The sequence below is a fragment of the Protopterus annectens genome, chromosome 14.part0 (genome assembly GCF_019279795.1).
Source record: "Protopterus annectens isolate FY-2018-M chromosome 14.part0, PAN1.0, whole genome shotgun sequence".
Taxonomy (NCBI): Eukaryota; Metazoa; Chordata; order Ceratodontiformes; family Protopteridae; genus Protopterus; species Protopterus annectens.
Window position 1 is genome coordinate 726,059,507 of NC_056748.1, and position 23,015 is coordinate 726,082,521.

Below are 23,015 nucleotides of genomic sequence, written 5' to 3' on the forward strand. Positions count from 1 at the left end.
CGCTTCCCTCTTTTGAGCTTGCTGCTACAGCAGAGTTAAAATTCCTCTCTTGGAAAACAGCCTTACTTTTAGACATCACTTCAGCAAGAAGAGTGTCTTAGTTACAGGCCCTTATGGCTGTGGAACCCTTCATTATCTTCCATGCGGACAGGGTTTCCCTCAGGACTAACCCATCATTTATGCCCAAGGTGGTATCCAGTGTGACTTTAAACCAATCCATCCATTTACCAACCTTTTTTCCTAATCCACAGAATAAAGGGGAAAGGATTCTGCACTCCTTGGATGAGCACAGACAACTCAACCTCTACAACATTTCTCAGGGGATTCCCTACCAAGGACATACTGGAAGTTGCAACCTGGAGTTCTGTACACACCTTCACCAAGCAGTACCACTTAACTATCTTTTCTAAATCCAGAGAGCTGGATTTGCCACAGCAGTCTTACAAGGCCTGCTAGCCAGCCCTAACACTTGTTGACTGCCTCCATCCTTCCTCAGCTTTGGGAATCAACCCAAGTGTGATGACTGCAACAGTGAAACACGAACAACATAGTACAGTTGAGTACACTTATCATAAATGTAGATTTTCGAGCGCATTCCCTGTTGCAGTCCTGGTTACCCTCCCTCCAGCCCCCTAACTTCTCTATGACTTCTACCTTTGCTCTTTTGTGGCCATATCTCATGGATATGGCATTTACTTTTTACTGGAGGTGTTCCACACCATTTAATTTCTTCCTATTTTGGGGGCTCCTGACATCTGGGGCAAGAAATACTAATATAATGGCTTCGGCTTCATGGTTTATACCCCTAATGACCTGACGTCATGGAAGAGGCAACAGCATCCGATGCAGAAATCCCAAGACTCTAGTATTTGGGCCGACTGAGGGCTACCTGCAGGCAGATAACCCAAGTGTGATGACTGCAACAGTGAATACACTCGAACATCTACATTTGTGGTAAGGGCACACAACTGTACTTTCCTGGTTGAGGCCCTGTTCTTTTCTATTGCATCTTTTTTTCTATCAGTGCTATGGTTATGGTGCATTTTTAAAACATAGCTTAGAGGCAGCAAACGCAATCTGAGGTTAAGCAGTGATCAGGGGCATTATGGGTAAAGGGAGGAGCTCGAAAATTGGATCATAGACTGCAGAATAGTGGCAGTCTGATCCGAGGATTGGATCTGAAACCATTTGTTGAGAAAGAATGAAAATGAACAGCACAGATACATAGTTATGGTAAGTACATAACTTTTTGTATGTAATTTTACACAAGTTTGTGATTTTTCTGTAGATTAATTTTTGCTACATGTTTTTTGCTTCTCCACCTACTGATGATATTTTCCTCTGTTCATTCTCTACTAGCAGTAATGTAGCCATCAAATGAGTGAGGAAGCTATCGTCAAGGCTATGAATGTTGTCAACAGTTTCAGCCATCTGTTGACCATCAGCCTTCAACATCACTGCAACCCCCCCCCCCCCCCCCCCACAGACTCTTTGAAGTAGCAGCCTTAGGGGCCTGCAAATAAAAGCTGATCTCACCATAGTCCTCCTCTTGCCTCATGTTTCTCAGTAGGCTTGTCTGACACACACACACACACACACACACACACACACACACACACACACACACACACACACACACACACACACACACACATACACACACACACATACACACACACATACTACTCTCACCAACTTGGTAAGCCAAGTCCACATTTCAGTTTTTTTTTGCATCCCTGGTGCCAGCAAGACTTCACTAACTAACTGCAGAAAGCAGCTGGTGATTGGGACTACCATTACCTCCCCCAGGATGGTAGATCTAGCATAAATCACTCATTCCCATCCCACCCCACCCAGCCCTCCGATCTCCTGCAGTGCACAAGCAGCTGCTCAAGTTTGGGTCATCTGGTTTGTAGTCAGGGCTTATCCCTCTGTGATGCAGGACCAAGCTAACAGTGATGCCCAAGGTGAACCTGTTCTCTCTCTAAAACAAAAGAATCACTTGCCATCCTTTCATCCTCATAAATGCTGAGGAGAGGATCTTGTATTGTGTGAATCTAACGAAGCGGTTTGAATATATGTTACCACGATCCAAAATTGTTAGGGTTTCCTTTGACCCTAATAAGTTAGAGGGTTCTTTTGAGGGTAGCCACATTTCCATCTAGCTTGTTAGTGGTATTATTATCCTTCCAACAAGCCATTTTAAGTCACTGTGGGGGAAAACTCCACAAATGCAATCCTCGTCTTGGTGTTTTGTTTGGGTGGGGCATAAACTGAGTTATATTTGTGAGGCTGCTGCTTGGTTTTGCAACTTACTGACACTAAGCATTACAAACTGGATTGCAAGCTTCTCAGCCCTTGATATAAGGGCATTTTATGCATGCAATGTTTATGTATGGTATGTTGGCTGAGGCCTCCACTCAACTTCTAAATGTAGAGCTTCATGTACTACTCACAAATAATGAATTGATAGAAAGGATGTAGAAATATCTTGGCATAATTATGCAAGGCACTTGGCCATAACATTGAGTACATATTCCTGTCTCTCTGTTAGGAGGCCTCCTTTCCCAATTGTTTACTCCTAATTGCTTGGATAGGTTTATAGGTGATTACTAGTCTATCAGTCCCAGGGGAACCTTTTTATGCTTAACCATGCTTCCTAAGATTTGATACAGTATGGTTATTTTAAGGGTTATAGGTAGGCCTGGACATGGATGATCAAGCACTTAAAGGTGGTCTCTGTCTGCTGGAGACATAGTTGTCAGTAACTAGGGGTAAATTTCCTATTCCTCATCCACTGGGCGAAGTTAAGCTTGAAGTGGGTTTAAGGATGATGGTAAGCATTTTCCAGAGAAGGGGTAGTCTTTGAGACACATACCTGTCCTTCCAACATGTACTATTTATGTTGCAGATGAAAGTCCCTAGGTTAGATTCTTTTGATACAAGTTGTTTTGCTGATATGCAACAAGCAGGCCCATCAGAGTTAGATCAGAGGATGTTTTGTAGGCTAGGCATAGATAAACTCTCAGCAGTCCGTAGGAGACCAAGTACTGTGATAGGCTGTGAGGCAGTCCCCATAGGACATGTTTATGCCCAGTATCCTTTTTGTGAGAAAACTCTAATGCTCCAGTTACTGCATATGCCTGATCAGATATATGCTAAAAGGGGTGTTGTACTTAGTGATTGGACTGATGAGGGTGGAGTACAGAGGAACAATGGCATCTTTGAACCTAGATGCCATAACCTTGCTTACAAGTTGTGCAATATAGAATGGTTCCTTACTACTGCAGACTCATGATGGTCAAAAGCCACATTACTGTCTACATGGTTCCCAAATCCCTGACCATTGGGCCTACTCTTAGGGGTGTAGTATCAATGTGGTAGTTTCCAGGGGTAGCTGTCCTCCCAAAGGATACTGTTAAGCATTTCTTAACATTGAGATGTGTTGTTGTCAATCTCGCCTTTATTCTTACTGATTAGGTCGGTTCTGATGTGTCTGATCCATCTCGGCCTTTACAAAAGCTTGAGGACTGTAGCAAAGCTCATGTGCATCCTTCCCTATCCATAATGCAGTTCCCCAACTTCCTTGGATCTCATTTGCCACGCTGCGAGACGGATCTTTTAGCAAGCTCTGGGCTACATTTTTGCTATTGTTTATTTGTTTCTTTTAGTCTTATTATTATCTTTGTAACTTGTAATTAAAATTTCTTCACTAGGTTAGTGCCTTCCCTAATTTAGTACAAGTTTTCCCCCTTTCCGTTAGCATCCATTTAAGTTAGCGAATGTCTAACTTGCACCTGTTTTAGTTAGAGGATGTTCCTTTTCCTTTCCCTTCCTCTTATTTGTTGATAGTGTTTGGTAGGTGTTTCTTCCACTCCCTTTCCGGTTACAGTCTGTTTTAGTTAGAGGGAGGTTAACCAAGTCCTTTTAAGTTAGAGGACTTATCCCCCCCACCTTTCCAGTTATTACTGTTCTTATTCAAAAAAAAAGAAGATAGGTCTTTTCTTTCCTTATCTTTCTTTACCTGTAGTTAATTAGTGTATTGTGCTTCAGTTTTGCTAACTAGTTCTTGACCAGTATGTCTCAAAAAGACGGCAAGCCCTTATTACTCAAAAAATGTAATAAGTGCAGTAAAAAAAATGCCCTTCAGTGACTTGCACACTTTGTGTGTACTGTTTGGGGCCTCTTCATCTACATGAATCATGTTGCATATGCCACACTTTTAACCAGAGGGCACTTGTGGAACAAAAAAAAAAAAAGATCTTGAAGGGGTTATTAAAACCCCATTTTCTGAGGTTATTTCTGCTGATCCCACCTTTCCAAAATCGGACAAGTCCGAGAGAGTGGGAAAACTGCCTCCTCCGGCTCAGAAATCCTCATTGGAGCCGAAAGCCAAACAACCGAAAGTGTATGCTCCAAAAGTACCTACCGAGCAAACAGTACCTTCCAGGAAAGTACTTGAGCTCTGAAATCCTCTACTAACTCCTTGGCTGTAAAGACCCATTACCTGCTGAGTACCGTTATCTGAGCCAATCTCCATCCTTGGAGATGATTACTTCTCTGCTGCCTTCACCATTCTTGACCAGATCCCCAACATTGTCTACCAGGTCAACTAGGAGCCTCTCGTACAAAGATGTGGATAGGCTGGTGGAGAGGCTTCTCAAGACACCTGCTGTGGCCAAGCATCTTTTGGATCCAATCCCAAGAGAGTCATATCAGACCTGTCTTCCCCCTTCGGCCCCTACTATACCTCCAAACCGTCCTTCGGTTTTGGAGCCAGAAGACTCCAATATCCAACTAGTGTCTGTATCGGGTCCAGGGCCTGTTGGCTGCTTAGATCCGGTGTTTGCCCTGAGTGTCTCAACCCAGTCTGAGCAGGAGACCTCTGGGAACTGACACTTGCTAGTCGAGTCCGCGGAGCCGGCTCAGATCTCCTCAGATCCAATCCTGTCTCCTGGGGCCTTGGCGTGGATGGATTTGACTCCCGCCTCATCTTCAGAGCTTCTGTCTTCTGCTCTGCAGGCTTTTTCAGCCCTGACATACATGTCGTCTGGTCCGGGAAGTTATTTGGAGCAGGGGCGGACTGCTTTCAAAGTTATGAGGAGGGTGATGAGTGTTCCCCAGTCTCAGGCACAGTTCTCCTCTGAGCTTCCTCTCTTGTCAATGCAGGTGTCTTTACCTCCTCACCCACATCCACAAGACTGCAGAGATTCCAGGCCTTGGAATGTTCCCCTTAGGAATCCCCCCCCCCCTGCCAAAACTTCCCCAGAATACCCCCGAGGAAGTCAGTCGGACGAGATCAACTGAAATTGGTACACCTTGTTTGTTGTAGCATAGACTAGATCCAGGCCTGCTGAATCTCGCTTTGTTTGTATAACTTGAGCACTAATCCAGGCATTCTTGAAAGTATTCCGTTGTATTTATTACTGCTTGGTAGTAACTTGATTAAAGTGTAGCTATCATTCTAAGTCTTTTGGATTAAGCACTTGGGCTTCAGACCAGTTGTTTTACATAAGGAAGGTTTGTGGCCTGCACTGTGGTGGCAGGACAGGTAGCTTACATCCTTTTAAGTTGGGAACTGCTGATTGAGGGCTCAGTGTCTGTTATTCTAAAAGTGTATTAGTTCTGGTTTAAGCACTTGGGCTTCAGGCCAGTTATTTTACATTCAGAAGGTTCGTGGTTTGCACTCTTGTGGGAGGAGAGGCTAGACTCTGCCCTTCTGAGCTGGGAATTTCTGGTTAAAGGCTTATAGTGCCTGCATATTTGAACTGTTTCTTACTGAAATTGGTACACCTTGTTTGCTGTAGCATAGAATAGATCCAGGCGTGCTGAATCTAGCTTTGTTTGTATGCTTGTTATTTCCCTGAAATGCTAATTCCACCTAAAACGTGGCGCTTCAGCGCTTCTGTGGATCCCTAGTGATATCTGCATTGCTTACTGTACTTATTTCCTTGTTTCACATGAAAGAAAGTTACTGTTTGTCATTTTTACATTTAAGTTACCTGTAACACATTGCATTTAAGTTACCTGGCACTTGCTCACTAAGTCAGCACTAAAAAATTAAAAGCACTACACCCTCACAAACTCCCCTTGAGTACCCTGTTCCCCATTGGCCATTTTTTCAATTATAAAGGAATTCCCAATACTATTCTAGCATGTCCAAAGGTCAGTTGTCAATCTCTCCGGTCCAGCTGGTGAATCTGGGAATCTTGAGGCAATGTTACAACTGCCTCATGTACACGGACAACCTTCTCCTCCTCCCAACAAATTCAAACACATGTGAGAGATGCAACCATATAGCCAAACTGGAGGCTAAGCTCTCTCAACTCAGTACTGGCGTAACCAGTCAGGAGGAGAAGGAAACCACACTCACTACAATTCCAGTCTCACATAGACCTACCACAACAGCAAACCAAACACATAAACACACAAAAACATACTCTGAGGCTCTAAATAAAAATCTGCCTAAGCAGCAGAGACCTCCAAAGCAGACACCCAAGCAACCACTACCCCAAAACAAAACACATGCAACACATAGCTCACAAAGCCAGTGTGCCGAACAGTCACAGCCCTTAAGGCTAAACAACACACCTGATACACTTGTAATAGGTGACATTATCGTCAGGCACACTGACGTACCGCTCACCAGGCTGAACAAGGCGAAGGTCACGGTGAGCTGCCTGTCTGGCGCTAGGATCCGCCACATAACACAAGCACTCGTGTCACTCCAAGGCAAGTACAAATATGACTCAGTCATTGTCCATGCTGGTGTGAATGACCTGAGGTGTACCTCCCTGGACTACATGAAAAGAGACATAGAGGAGCTCTCTGAGCATGTAGCCCAGGCCGGTATGACCCTGACCTTGAGTAGTATCTTACCCTCACCAAGAATGATGCCACAATATGAAGACAAGATGATCAATTTCAAGCAATTGGCTTAAGTATTGGTGTCATTCAAAGGGGATCCAATGCCTGTCAGCCTGGGATGACATGCTCGACAAGCCACGATGCTTTGCTAGAGATGGCTTGCACCTGTCACCCCTGGGCTTTCGGATATTGTCAAAGGCTCTTGCTACCCCCATAGTGCCTTTTTTAGACAGGGCTCAAAAGACAAACCCACCTCCATAGGTATCACAAGGGATAAGAAACACTAAGAGTAATGCTACTCAACGCCAGAGGTCTAAACCTCAAGATGCACGCACTCGAAACTCTCCTTAGCATGGAGAACATCAATATCTGTGCATTAACAGAAACCTGGTTCAAGGCTCCCGAGAGCACCCCAGCACTACCAGGTTATACCTCATACCATGCTTTTAGGCCCCAAAACTTGGACTGAACCACAAAAGGAGGGGGGAGTATCAATATTCGTCAAAGATACCCACACCTCCAGGTTGGTGGCACAGCACAAAGCATCAGAGACTATCCATGTGCAACTAACAGTGGGTAAAACTGCCTTCCAGTTTATAGCCTGCTACAGACCACCCTCCCAAACCCAGGAACCCCACCCGGCCTTCCTGAGAACACTGGAAAATATGAAGTTCTCTACAAACACTATTATATTGGGCGACTTTAACTACCCAAACATAGACTGGGAGCATTACTCTAGCTCCAACTCCCTAGCCCAAAGGTTCCTAGAATTTATAAACTTAAATGCTATGGAACAACTTGTTACCACTCCCAGAAGAGGGGAAAACATACTGGACCTGATCATCACCAACATGGGGACTCTGTGCTCCAGATCAGCAGTGTATCCCTCACTGGTAAGACCAGACCATAAACTAATCTCACTGGATATTCACATCCCGACCCCACCCCCTGCCCAGAAAACCACAGTGAAAAACTTCTCTAAAGCAAATTTCACACTCCTCAAAACCGAGGTGGAATCCTTCAAATACCCCGGGCCTGTGGAAAATACGGCCCAGACCGCAGAATCCTTTATAAATGCATTCTATGAACACCTTCAGGAATGCATGGATCATGCAATCCCAAATAAAACCAAGACCCAATCCTCCAAAGGCAGACATCCTGTCTGGTGGACCCCAGCCGTAAACAAACTATACAATAGAAGGAGGAAGCTACTACATGATAGAGCAAAATCCCAAAAAGGGAAGGCATCTCTGATCAGTATTAGCAAAAAACTACGGGCACTCATAAAATCGTCTAATGGCAGCTTCGAGAGAATAATTGCACAGGACACTAAGGATAATCACAAGGCTTTCTTTAGTTATGTTAGGAACCTGGGTGGGAATTCCCAGATATGCTCAGAATTAGACCAAAATGACAAAAAATATACCGAACCCACAGACATTGCCAACATCCTAGCTGACAGGTTCAAGTCAAACTTGCCCCCCCCCCCCACCAAAAGGGCAAATATCTATCCCAGCAGAGTGCTGCCCGCCTGACATCTCAGATGCTCAGGTAAGAGCCGCCCTCTCCAAAGCAAACAACACAGCATCAATGGGACCAGACGGTGTCCCAGGCTGCATCCTACATGAACTCCAAGAAGAGCTAAACCCAAACATAAAACTACTGTTCAATCTCAGCCTTACTACAGGATATGTACCCAAAGAGTGGCGTACAGCAACAGCGGTCCCTCTCCACAAAGGTGGTGCCTCAACGGATCCTGGAAACTATCGCCCCATAAGCCTGACTAGCTTGGTCTGCAAAGCTATGGAAAGGATCATCATGGACCTCATAGATAAAGATATTGGGGACTTACAGACACTGGATCCTACCCAGTTCGGCTTTAAGGGCAGATCCTGCCTCTTAAACCTGGTCGATTTCTTAGAAACAGTCACCAAGGCCATTGACGAGGGGAAGGTGGTCCACACAGCCTTAGCTGGACCTTGCAAAAGCCTTCGATGCAGTACCCCACTCGGGCATTATAGATAAGCTCACCAGCTTAAATATAAACCCCTATGTCACTAGATAGGTTGCAAACTGGCTCAAGGACAGAACCCACATGGTTAGAATTGCTGGAGCCATGTCAGACTCCAAACCGGTTACAAGTGGCGTCCCACAACGCTCAGTCCTGGGACCTCTCTTGTTCAGTATATATTTCTCGGAGGTACAGACCAACATGGAAGGACTGTGGCTGACCAAGTTCGCAGATGACTGCAAACTGGACGCCATAATCGACTCTCCAGCCAACACCAGCATCCTCCAAAGGGCCTCATAGAAACAGACAACTGGTGCCAGAGCCATGGCCTCAAGCTAAACGCCAAAAAGTGTATAGTTATCTCCTTTGGCAAAAACAAAGTGCCCACAAATTACCACATAGGTGATAATCCATTAAGTACAGAAGAAGTAATTAGGGACCTGGGGACCCAAGTTGATAGCAATCTCTCATTTGACAACCACGTGGCCAAAGTGATTAGAAAAACATTTTATATAGCCCACCTAATCATGAAGGGATTCACATCTAGATCAGGGGAGGTCATCGTGCCTCTTTACTCATCCCTCATCAGGCCCATAATTGAGTACAATGCCCCTTTTGGGATGCACCTTACCAGACACCTGCAGCAACTGGAAAGACTCCAAAAGTACCTCACCAAGAGGATCAAAGGGCTCAAACAGATGCCATATGCTGCCCGGTTAAAGAAACTCCAGCTGTACTCAGTGGCATACCGCCTGCTCAGAGGCGATCTGTGCCGGACGTATAAAGCCATGTCCAACCCAGAATTAATGGACATGCTGCACCTCAGAAAATCCAAATCCCATCGAGCTACGCGCTCGAGAGACTTGAACCTCAGCACTGAAGTAAATAGGACATGCTGGAGGGACAGATTCATAACCCAGAGGCTCCCTTCACTCTGGAATAAAATCCCAGTCCAGGTTAGGCAGAGTACCTCATTGACTCTCTTCAAGAGGAATCTTGATGAGTGGATGGAAGATCGTAGGTTTACCCCAGGTATCACTTCTGTGTCACTGTTAGAGGCACAGTATAATAACCTCGAAAAAGGGCATAGCAAAATTAATTTAAAATGGGTGGCGAAAGCCAAACACACTCTGGCTAGGCTTATAAATGCCCTAGGGCAGATAGCCTAGTATGAACCTATGAAGCATCTAGAATCCCCAGAGGACTCAGTCACTTTAGATACCAACCTTGATGAAGCAGAAGGGTCCCCACAGTCGCCTTTGGAGTATCCTAGAAATTTTAAAACAGAGGTGACTGGCAGTCCTCGTCCCCTTCGGCCGTGGAGTCTGTATACCTGGAGGCCTTGAGATCTCTGCCTTCAACCTCTTGAGGTGGGTGACACCGCCTTCCGATGAACTTATTGAGTTAACCACTTGAAAGGCCTGGCAGATTCCATAGAACCCACTGGTAGGAGGCTAAACCAGTATATTACAGCTCCTAAGGACCAAGCCTTCCTTACCAAAGGTGTAGCAGGTAGATGCCATGGTCGTGGCGTATGCCACGAAAAAGGAACTTTCCGAGACCAGTTCCTCTATACATCCTCCTAATAAGGATTCCAGGACCATGGATGGGTATGGGAAGCATGTCTTCTCATCACTGACTTTTACATTACGATCACTGAATTATTTCATTCATTTCACCAGACTTCAGAGGGACCTGTTGAAAGAACCATCAGACTCGCACCAGGGAGCTGTAGTTGATGCGGTGGCAGATAAGATCAAAGCATGCCTCACTACCTTAAATTTGGTGGTCAACTCATCTATGAGACTCCTTTCATATGCAGCAGATGGAGCGAGTAAGGTGGCAGGTTCAGGCATCTCTATTAGGAGGCAGGCCTGGATGCGCCTTTGTGATTCCACGGAACAGTTTATCTTCCTTTGTTAATGCTCCCTTCAATGACTCATCTCTCTTTGGGCCCAAAGTAAAAGTGCTAACCCAGTGTCTGTGTAAACAGGTGGGTAGGACCTTGTCTGCCATTGGAGTACATTTTTCCACACCCATCAGATCATTTCCAAAGGGTCAGAGAGGTAGTGGAAAGATGTAGTTCAAGAAATCACAAAGGTCTTACCAGGACACACACAAGATGGTAGTCCCCCCCCCCCCCCGAGGCAGAGGGGGGAACAGTAACAGAAGTCACCACCCTTGTGGCAGAGGAGGCCTGCAGAATCAGGGCTCCAGAGAATATTTCTTTGGCAGTCCCTTTCAGCACTCCTGAAAGAGTGCCCAATTGCTCACCTCTGGAGGCATTTGGGGGACGACTGTTACTGCACCTAGAAACCTGGTGAGATATAACCAATGACAAATAGGTGCAGGACATAATATCCAGTTTTATCATTCCCTTCTCTTTCCCCAGTCCCGTAAACAAATCCAGTTCCAGACATTCCACCCAGTCAAAAGGAACAAGCAATGTTAAAAATTCAAAAGTTGCTAAGGAAAAATCATTGAAGTCCCCACAGACCAGAGGGGATCCAGAACTTACTCAAGATTCATTTTAGTTCCAAAGAAAATAGGGAACTGAGACCAATCTTGGATCTCAGCAAACTAAACAAATAGGTGAAGAAAACCAAGTTCCGGATGGTGGCACTGTAGTCGATACCCTCCATTCCTGGAAAAAGACAATTAGATGTGCTCTATAGACCTTCAGGATGCATACTACCACATCCTAATGGAAAGATGATCCAGAAGGTTCTTGCACTTCCGGCTAGGAGCCAGTCACTTCAGTTTTGAGCTCTGTCCTTTGATCTCACTACAGCCCCCTGAGTGTTCACCAATTGCATGGCAGTAGTAGCATCTCACTTGAGACGCAGAGGATTCCGGGTGTTTCCATATCTAGACTGACTCATAACTGCCCCGACCAGGCATTTACTGCTACAAGACAGGGACTGTACATTCCAGCTTTGCTCCTCCCTTGGCTTTACCATAAATGACAACAAATCTGCTCTAGAGCAATCTCAAAACTTACATTTTATAGGAGCAGAGGTAGATACAACCACACTGATAGCAAAACTCCCTCATGACAAGAATGCACAATCTTCACTTACATGTGTGATAGTTAATCAAGAAAACTTGAGCCAGTGCAAAATAAGTGCTACAAGTTCTGGGGTAGATGGCAGCATCTGTTGCACTTATTCCTGTAGCTCGCATAAATATGAGGATAATTCAGTAATTACTTGTCAGTGTCACACAAGATTCTCATAACCAGTTCTTGCAAAAAGGATCTTGAGTGGTGGATTCACTCTCCTTCAGTATTTCAAGGCCGTCCCTTTATCTCCACTCAACCCCAGGCCACTGTGACCACAGAAACTTCCCAGATTGGGGGGGGCATCTGGGGGGGAGATTGTCCAAGGCACCTGGCAGGAATATGAGGCTCACAGGCACATAAACATCCTAGAGATGAGTGCAGCACTCTTGGCATTGCAAGCATTTCAGAACACTCTCCCTCTAGGAATGACAGAAGTTCAGTCAGACAATATGCCGGTAGTCTACATAAACAAGGAGGAAGCAGATCTTACCCCCTTTGTCAAGAACCTGTAAGGGTTTGGCAATGGGCAACGTCCTCTAACCATTTTCAGGTTGCAATGCACATCCTGGGGAAATCCAGTGTGATTGCAGACAAATTGAGCAGGGCCATATTATGGATGCACACATGGTCCCTCAATCAGAATGTAGCAGAAGAGATTTTCCATATATGGGGCCAGCCTTGCTGCGATCTTTTTGGTTCACCCACCAGTGCCAAATGCAGGAACTTCTTTGCCCTAATCCCTCCTATGGGGTGTCACCAAGGGATGCACTTGTTCATGATTGGCCTCCGGGACTACTATATGCTTTCCCTCCGATTCTTTTGATTCCCAAGTTATTGCAAAAAGCAAGTTTTTTTTGGAAACCATGATAATCCTGATTGCACCTTATTGGCCTCGTCACATCTGGTTTCCTTTCCAACAGCCGCCTCATCTGGATGAACCATGGACACCCAGATCTACTGATGCATCTGTTAGGAATGGGACATCCCAACCGCCAAAACCTCAAGCTGACAGCTTGGCTGTTTCAATTCCCTTGATTGCCAGGTTTTCTCATCTTTCCTCTCTGGTAAAACCTATCTTGTTGTCCTCCCATAAAACCTCTACATGAAGATTATACAAGACTAAATAGAATAGGTTTGTAATATGGACAAATAATAACCAAATAAACACCTTTTCTGCACCCATACATTCTATCCTGGAATTTCTAGCAAAACTTTTTCATGAAGGTGCGGCTGCTTCTACCATTAGAATCCAACTAGCAGCAATCTCAGATTTTCATGTGGGAGAAAATGGCTCTACGATCATGTTGCAGACTCTGTAAAGCCTTTTTGAAAGGAACGACTATGATTAGACCCCCCCCCCCCCATGCAAGAACTCAACTCATCCCGGGAATCTGAATTTCATTTTAACAAACATCTCTTTGTGATCTAAAGTTTCTATCTTGGAAAACACTATTTTTAGTGGCTATTACCTCAGCCAGAAGAGTCTCAGAATTGCAAGCCTTGCCCACCAAACCCCTTTACCTGTTTTTTCATAAGGACAGTCTCTCTTTACACACTAACCCTTCATTTCTTCCAAAGGTTGTATCAGAAAGTAACCTTAAATCAATCTATTGAGCTGCTAGTGTTCTTTCCTAATTACCAGAACAAAGGCAAATACTCCTTGCATCTTCTAGACGTACATAGTTACGTTTTTACTTGCACAGAACTTCAGGTTTTAGGAAATCAGATCAACTTTTCATATCCTACTCCGAGACTAGAAATGGTCAGCCAGTCTCAAAGGTTACTTTATCTAGATGCCTAATTTTTTGTATATCCTACATATACGCTTCTAAAAACAGGTATCTTCCCTTTCCTGTTAAAGCACACTCCACCAGGTCAGTAGCCAGATCTACAGCTTTTCAAACAAGGTTACCCTGCAATGATATCTGAGCTGCAGCCACGTGAGCAAAACCATATATCTTTATTACTCATTACAAATTGGATTTGGCCTCCAGGAGTAGAGCTTTTTCTTTTGTTTCTATGGTTCTGAGGAATGTTCTTCCATGAACTCCTCAGGAATTAGGTTGTTTGGGACACGGTCCCATCAGTGAGAATAAAGGTGAGATTGACAACAACGCACAAAGAAGTTATGTACTTACCATAATGTTCCATGTGCGTTGTCCATCTTGGCCTTTATTCTCACAAGACAACCACCCTCTATGCTCCCTTCCAGATCTCCTGGAAGACCAAGTGGACATTGGATTTATGGATCTCCATAGCATCAGAAATACTAACCTTGACCTTTAATAAGCATAACTACTGTGTACATTTTTTCATATCATAAACATTTGTTGCTCTTATAATTTCTGGGTGGGCAAACAAGATCTGAGGAAGTTGGAGAATTGCATTATGGGTAGGGAGGGATGCCAACGAGCTTTGCTGAAGTCCTCGAGCTTTTGTAAAGGTCGAGATGGATCCCAACCCATCAGTGACAATATAGGCCAAGATAGACAACACACATGGAAGGTTATGTAAGTTCATTTCTTCAACCGTGGCTCTGTCACCAGTTTAGTCTGTTAGGCCTTCTTGGGGGGGGGGGGGGTATTGTCTCTCTGGGAGATTCTATTACTATTAGTTTTTTTGCAAACTGTGGATCAAATTGGCTGATACATCTAGCCACATGTTCATGTTCTGCCTTCTATGTAGGGCAGACTTCGTGACATTTGCGTATTCGTATGTCTGAACATCTAAGTGACATTCGGAGTAAACGTACATTAAGCGCTCTGTTCAAGCATACTCTCAAACACAGCAATGCTAAATTTCTCTTCATGATTATTGATAAAATGTGGGGGGACAGGACAAACAAATCAGGGTGGCATGTAATATTAAAAAAGAAAGGTTGGATCATTAGGTTTGGGAGTTTATTTTCCCCAGGGCTTAATGACCATCTATAAAGTTTGTTAAAATGTAGCCCTGATTGTAATGGTTGCTGTTGCTTTAAATGTTAATTTTTCAGGGTATAAATGATAGCAATCTGTGCTTCTGTTTGTATCACTGAAGAAGGCAAAAGTGCCGAAACTGGTCTGATTTTATATGGTGTTGCCACAATAAATATGGTTTGTCTTACTCATATGGTGCTGCCTTTTGTTTTTTCATAAGATTCTATTACTGTGCCTAGATCCTTAAGTTTGTTGTGTGTGGGTTGTTTTTGTAGCTAAATGGATATGTTTGTTGCGTGGGAATGAAGATAATTTTACTAGATTGACAAGTATGGTTTAAAGATTAAGGGTTATAATTGACAAGTATGGTGTACAGATTAAGGGTTATAAAAGGAAGTGGTTGAGACAGTAAACCAAGGCCCCACCTGTCTGAATTGGTGGCAGCCGAGGTGGATGTAAAAGATCCCACAACACCTATCAAAAAGAGTAGGGGAAATTCCTTAATCTCCTGGTCGAATTTCCACTAGTAGTATAAATACAACTTTGGTGTCGCCTGAAAAGAGGCCAGTAGCCTTGTGGGACTAACCTGATCAGCAAAGGTTAAATAAATAAATGATTACATCAGTCTGTTGGCACTGTAGCTAGGCACTTTGCAAGTTCTTAGTGTCGTAACCTGATGCACGATGCATAATTTACTCACTTTGTTTTCCTGAATGATCTTCTCTGTGTGTCATGACATACTGTGGTGGAGCATGGACTGATCTGTTCACATTGCTGTGTGTTCATTGGGTTGGGGATCCAGTTTCTACTTTTGTTGCACTTGCAGAGTGATATAGTCTCATCTGTGAAACTGTTACTGCAAAATACTGGGAATTTCCGTTCTCGTCTTCCTGTATGTGATACCACTTCTTTGGCATGTAGTGACAGCCATATCAGCTTAGCCATTTGACTGGTAGAGTGAAAGTGGCTTCTCCACTCCACAACGAATTATGAGTTGGTCTTGGATATTTCATCAACAAGGCTGCACCAATAAGTCTCAATTTACTGAAAGTGTATGTTCAGCATATTTTATTACTGCAATTACTTCATATGTAACTGCAGAATATTACAGGAAGCTGTTTGGATAATGTTATCAACATCTAGTTCCCCACTTTAAATAGGGCTGCATGACAGATTGTGATCATAACGAAGATCACAACAGCAACAGATAATCCAGATGTCAAAATTTGAATGTCACTAAAGCACTTAAGAAGTGATTTTTTGGGGGGGTACTTTACCACCCTGCACCAACCTTACCGTAGCTCCAAGATCACTGTATCTTTTAAGTAAGGGAAATTCTCTGAAGTGTCGCCATCTTTGTAAACAACTTATACCAGTCATTGTGAGTTCTCTTCAGAGTGCTCCTGATTAATGTCCCCCATTTCTGCTTAGCATATCTTGCATACCTGTGGTTTTACAGTGTGGTAGCTTTTAAATTCATTGTTTAAGTACTAGAGGAACTGTTAGTAAAATACAAACTATATTCTTAAGAAGAACTGAACTGAGCCTTTTTCAAAGCAGATTATATGGGTAGGTACGTAGTTGCCCAGGTCAATGAAGCATCATTGCAAATCATCTCCCTTGACTTAATGCATTGGCGCCCACTGCTTTATATTATTGGGATCCACCATGCTTCTGAAGTTGAGTAAACCCAAATGTTTTTGATTGCTAATGAAAATTACTTTCCTTTTGAGATCTGGTGTTGGGTTGAATACTTCATTTCACCAGTACTTTTATCTTACTTTATAACCTCTTCTTGCATAAACTTTCAATTATTGTAGTGTCTGGTATTCCATAAATGATTCTTTTAAGGATTTGAGCACTTTTGTTTGTTTGTGTACTGCTGGTGTTCTAAAAGCAGCATTTATGTTCCCTTTTCTTGTATAAAACACTTGCCTGGGAATGGAATATTTCTTAGGTTCATAGGTAGGTACTAGACTATCTGCCCGAAGGCATTTATAAGCCAAGCCAGAATGTGTTGGCTTTCGCCACCCCCTTAGATTAGTTCCCTGTGTCTCTGTCCAGCAGAGCCACTGAAGTGATCCCCGGGGTAAACTTTGTTTCCCATCCACTCGTCAAGGTTTCTCTTGAAGAGTGTTAACGAGGAGCTCTGCCTAATGTAGATTGGAATCTTGTTCCAAAGCATGGGAAGTCTCTGGGACAGGAATCTATCCCTCCAGCATGTCCTTATTGTTGTGGTGAGGTTTAGATCCCTTGAGCATGTGGCTCAAGGGGATAAGGTTTTCTTTAGGTGGAGCATGTCCATCAATTCTGGGTTGGACATGGCCTTGTGTGTCAGGCAGAGATCACCTCTGAGTAGGCTGTATGCAACCGAGTACAGCTGGAGTTTCTTCAGTCAAGTTGCATAGGGAAACTGTTTGAGGCCAATGATCCTCTTGGTGAGGTACTTCTGTGGTCTTTCCAGCTGTTGCAGGTATCCATAATTACTCTGTATAAGCCCTGTAGGTTGATGCTTAATAGTACAGCAGCGTTGGTCTAGGGATGAATTTTGACTTTAGAATACCTGCCTAAAGTAATGATGTGCAGCAGAAGTTATCAACTCATTGTACTTAACTTGGTTAAAAGTACAACTGTCTAGTTTCATTAGCAGGCTGAGGACATTTGCAGAGAGGGAGTCCTTGTGGGCAAAGGCTCAAGTACTGCAAACATAGAAGAAAATTTGCAGGTAAAGTTGTAGGTATGCAGAATGTCTAGTAGTTCCACTATCCATCTGCACAGCCAGTAAGTAGTTAGTCTTGCATCTGCTAAGTTCCTTTGCCAAATAAATGTGTATAGACAATCAGATCTTGCATACTATGACAGATGAGTCCAAATAATGACTCAAATGGCTTGGATTTGTTTAGTGGCTTGGGGGCTGGCAGAGTCATTGAGGAGTGAAAGAATAGTGAGGAAGAGATGCCCGTTTGTCTCCCACAGCGCGGAAGAGAGCAGGAGCTTCTTGGAGGTATGCCACTGTTGTAGCTTTCAGCTGAAACCAAGAAATGACAAGGGTTTTGTCCAGATCTGTGGTGGGAAAGCTGTAGATGAGTATGTCACTGTAGATATAGGAATGACTTCTTCAATTGCATGCCCACCCAAATGCCCAGCTGCATTGTCCAGCACACTGGAGTTTGTGTGTGTGTATGGGGGGGCTTAACTTACACTGTAAAACATATTTTGCACAGCCCTTCTTGCAGGCAGCATAGGTGACATTGCTATCCCCCTTCCCTTTCTGTACCTTTCAGATAGCTTAAACCAGATGCATTACCTGCCACTTTGGTGGTCCTGATAGTCTTAAGTTTGACAGTAGAATGATCACAGGCACTGGGTCTGTTAGGAGTACCAGTTAGAAGATGCTTTATTACTCTGACCAGGTCACGAGTAGACTGAAACATGCATGTCCACAACTAGTGGGGTTTGGCTTTACTGGCCTGAATTTGTCCATTAACAGACTTAAAAAGAAGTTAAGGGCATTCAGAACTGCCATGTAGCTGAAATGCCTGATGTCCTTCAGGGGTAATTGGCATATATCCCACTATCCTCTTAAGAGGTTTTAAGGAATTCCACAGTGAAAGCTCTAGCTTGGCTAGGATTTTCTTGTATTTGTTTTACTAATTTATGTGGATGGTGTGTCCTGTTTACTCTTTAAGTCTTATTGCAGAAAATACTGCAGTACAGTCCATTTCTCGAAGGATCTTTGAACATAATGCTTGTTATCTGTGAGTCATAAATATAGGGTACCACTTGTATTTTATTTTACATGACTTGGCATGTTATCAATATTAGAATATTTACAACTTTTGTTTTGTATTTTGTTTTACAGCATGTCATGATTTTTACAAGTTTTGTTGATTTTTCAGGAAATTGATGATTATATCGTGCAAGCAAAAGATCAGGGCTACAAAACTATGGTCAGTTTTGGAAGGCAGGGGATAAGTTTTGCAGCAACAGCTGCTGTGTCTGCTGCAGTTAAGGTAAGTCAGGATTTTGTCTCATTGCCAAATTGTGTAATATGTATTCTCATCATCTGAAATATGCTTGGCAAATATTTGTTTTATGTTTCTGGATTTTGTTTTCATTTTGACATCTTCGTTTTTTTGGTGGTGTGTCTGTGGATTTAATTTGGTTACGGTTGTCTTTCTTGTAATGCATTATTTGCTTTTTGCCCCTTTTCTTAATTTGCCATTTCTTTACTGTGCACTGTCATGCTAACATTTGTGATGGCGTTGTTAGCTTACTTTCCAGAGTCACAGTATATTAAATGCATTTAGGTATGTGATTGATTTTTTTATGTTTTAGGGCTTTGTACTTTGATCTTACTACATTTACCTCATCCTGTAAATAACGCATTTCAGTTAATGGATATTTTACTAATATGCTAGACAGATCTGTACCTTCTCAAATTTGAAGCTTCTGTATGCAGTTGACAGTGTTAATTACGTTAAACACTAATAAAACTGACTTATTGAATTACTGGAAGGCTTTTAAGAATGTCTGCATTGTATATCTAGAATGTCTTTTGCTAAAAAGATTTCTTTTAGGTGTTTGTCTGTTTTGCAGCAGATGACCTTTGGTGCTTTCCTGTCCTCTAACTCTTGATATTGCTTTCTTGTCCAAACTGTCCCTTTGTTATATAGGAGCTCGAAGCCTCTGTCAGTCTTCTCGTCAATTTGAGGTAACTGCTTGAATAACTAAAGCATGAGATGTCTGTTTTTGCCTGAACTTGTAATGATTGTTTAAAAAGTTTGCTTTCGGAATGTATACATTGATCAGTTAAGGCCAATAATAGTTCTGTGAAAGTGTATGTCATAGTTTGTTGGTTAATCCCTCACTTAATGTAAATAGATGCAGCTTTCCCATGCTTATGATCAGTATGCAGGCAATGCACTAAACTGTAATTCTCAGAATCTGATGTGTGAATGTACTCACTTCACTTAATATAATTTATCACTAGTCTGCAACTGCTCTTGCATCTTCAAAAAATTTTGGCCAATTTATGGTTTATTGTTTTAATTGTCACTTTTTTCATACTTTTAGGCTTTTTTGTGCTACTTAAAAGGCATTTGTTTTTCTTTTATATCCATTGTTACCAAATTAATTTTGCATGTCCACTGCCATGTTTGTTTTTCCCTCTTCCTTCTGTATTGTTGCTGGACCTATGTTGCATGCCTACAGCCCCCATCAATTTTTTTCTTAACATCACAGGGCCAGTTATCTGTGCCCATAATTCAACTTCTTCCAAGACTCTTAACTATTCAGCTGTCCCATTTCCTTAGATCTGCAGTTGAATCTCTCTCCAGATGGAGATTGGAGAAGTATGGGGCTGTGCATAACACAGACTGGATACTGGTCCCTCAGTGATGTCTTCTGCAGTATCGGATAGCATTCTTATATATATATATATATATATATATATATATATATATATATACATACATATATATATATATATATATATATATATATATATATATACATATATATAGTAGTTATTTTTTTTTTAATGCCACCCACACAGCTGTTGCATTGATGTCGAGTGAATACATGAATGTGTGTGCATTTTCACCTTGTTTTTACTCTGATGTTCTTCGTGTTTCACTGTTGCAGTCATTACATTTGGGTAATCTGCTGGTAGGTTGCCCTCAGTCGGGCCTGATTAACAAAGTCTTGGGTCCTGCGTCGGTTGCTGCCACTTCTTCCATGACGTCAGGTCGTTGGGTATAAAACATGCAGTCGATGTCATTACCTCAGTCTTTCTTGCCATGCTGTGCCCGAAGCAGAAGCAGTTCGCAAGTGCTGGTCGGCTGACTCCTGAAATTTTCATTTTCGAGTTTAAGAACCGAAGCCAAGTACCCCGTTGGGGAAACTTTTTCTTGCTTTCCACAAGTAATGCAATTAACACTGACACTGGTAAGGAGCAAGTACCTCATAAATATTTTCATCTGTACTGTATTCCTTGCCTAGGCCCTGACCATGACGTACCTTGCTGTCGGTTTTGTGCTTTATTTAATCTGCACACTATCCGTCATCGGTACATTTTTGCCTCTAAATATTTTGGTTCTCAGTTTAATTATCCAGAAATGTCGGTTAGCCTTCCGACTACCGGAAATTTGAAAAAACGCAAAGATAAATACAGAGACAGACCGTTGAGGTCCAGAACTGCCGACGACGCTTCTCCTAAGCCAGTCGTCAATTCGCCGGTACTCAGTGAGGCACTTTCGCAGCCCCTGATACCCGCTACTTCTGACTCACAGGCCTCTACTGAGACCCATTCGGAGTCCGGTATGCCGTGAGATACTTCAACTATGGAACCCGTGGATGTCTCTACCTTGGATGGGTCCGGAGCCACTGTGCAGGCACCGGCTTCTGAGGGTGTATTCAGGCCTACAGACTTGTATTTCAAACCAACTCCACCTTCAGTACTAAGGCCTAAATCTCGATCTATGTCGAAAAAAAATGACGCCCAGGCCACATGTTCAGGTCCCTATGCCTAAAAAACAAATGATCAAAATGGTTGAAGATCTAATTACTCTAATCAGGGGTAGTCAACCCCCCCCCCCTTTTCTAAGAGGCCAAGGCCTGAGCTTGACTGAGTCTTCTGATCAGGACTCTGTTTCTTCTGACTCTTCTAATGACCTGGATTTGTCCATACCTACTTATGAGGATTCTGATGCAGAGGATTCCATTCCCTCTGCGTCCCCCCGAGGATTTCTCTTTTGGTGAAACTTTACATACCTTAAGGGAGCATTTCCACTGGGAAAGTCAGGAATTCTCTGATTCAAAAAAGAGGGTTAGGGATTTTCTTCTTTTACTTCAGCATAGGCCTTTGGCGCTACCTCCTGTACTAGACATTGTTGATGTGTTTTCGGAATCCAGTATGGCCCCTGATTCTCTGCCTCCAGGTCTTTGTAAACCTGATAGATACTACAGGGTTCCAGTGTCCCACAAGTTCTTTTTCAAAAATCCTGTTGCAGATCCTGAAACCATTTCTCAAGGGCCTAAGGGGCATTAAGGCTTCTACTGATAAAAATCCTACCCCTTCTGATAGAGACTCCAGGGTGCTGGATAGATGGGGTAAAAAGGTTTATACTTCTGCAACCTTGGCTGTCAGGGCTTTAAACTGCCAATTACATTTATTAAAATACCAACAGCATATTATTGGACTGCTTAAACAGGAAATGATGATTTCTGACTATGTGGAAAATAGATTTACAGGATTTATTGCATTCTGCTGAACAAGTTGGAAAACTTACTTTGCAATGTGGTTTTAATTCTTTAGAGGCCTCTTGCAGGGCTGCTTTTACTGGGTCTGTGCTTAGAAGGCATGCTTGGCTTCAGGAGCAATCTCTGCCTGATTATGTTAAAGCAAAATTGTTGGATGCTCCTTTAAATCAGGACCGGCTGTTTGGCAATAAGGCTGAAGAAGTTTTAAAAAAGATGGAAGATAAAGCTAAATCTATGCAAACTGTAAAAGATTTCTTACAAGTGCAACCTCCAAGATTTAGTAGGCACTGGCCTACTAAAGAATTGGTCCTTTCCAGCTCCTCCCAGATCCTCTCAAGCCAAATCCAGACACACCAAAAGTACTAGGTTTCAGTCCCAGGGTACTCTCGGAACTAAGCAATGGGGGACCTCCACTTCCAAATCTGGAAATAATAAGACACCCTCCTATGGTAAACAGTATCAATTACTTTCCTTTAAAATTACCAAGCACTTACCTTTTAGCCGGCCCTTTGGGGGGGAAGATTGCTTTTCATGCAAAAAACTAGGAACTGAACTCATAACCCAGGACAAATGGGTTTTAAATATAGTGTCCCAGGGATACATATTTCATTTCCACACTTTGTCAACATCAAACGGGTGGCCAGACCTGCCCCCAAATCAGTGGGCAGAGGCTCAGAAACAAGTACTTTCCCTGTTAAACATGGGGCTATTCAACAGGTACCAGAAGAGGAAAAGGGACAAGGTTTCTATTCCAGGCTTTTCCTGGTACCCAGAAAAGACAAATCATGGCGTCCAATTCTGGACCGGTCTACTCTAAACACCTTTCTGGACATTCCAAAATGCTGACTCTTCACCAGTTACTTCCTATGCTAGGCAAAGTTGCTTGGTTGGCAAC

General features: G+C 43.1%; 1 protein-coding gene across 1 annotated transcript in view; it reads left to right on the forward strand.

Moving 5' to 3' along the window:
* The window catches only part of REEP3 (receptor accessory protein 3), a gene marked incomplete in the record, with an annotated part of 1,378,370 nt that overhangs the window by 878,990 nt on the left and 476,365 nt on the right, over positions 1 to 23,015 (forward strand). The window contains 1 exon segment of the mRNA XM_044056467.1: positions 18,757 to 18,870. Coding sequence (XP_043912402.1) covers positions 18,757 to 18,870 — 114 coding nt within the window.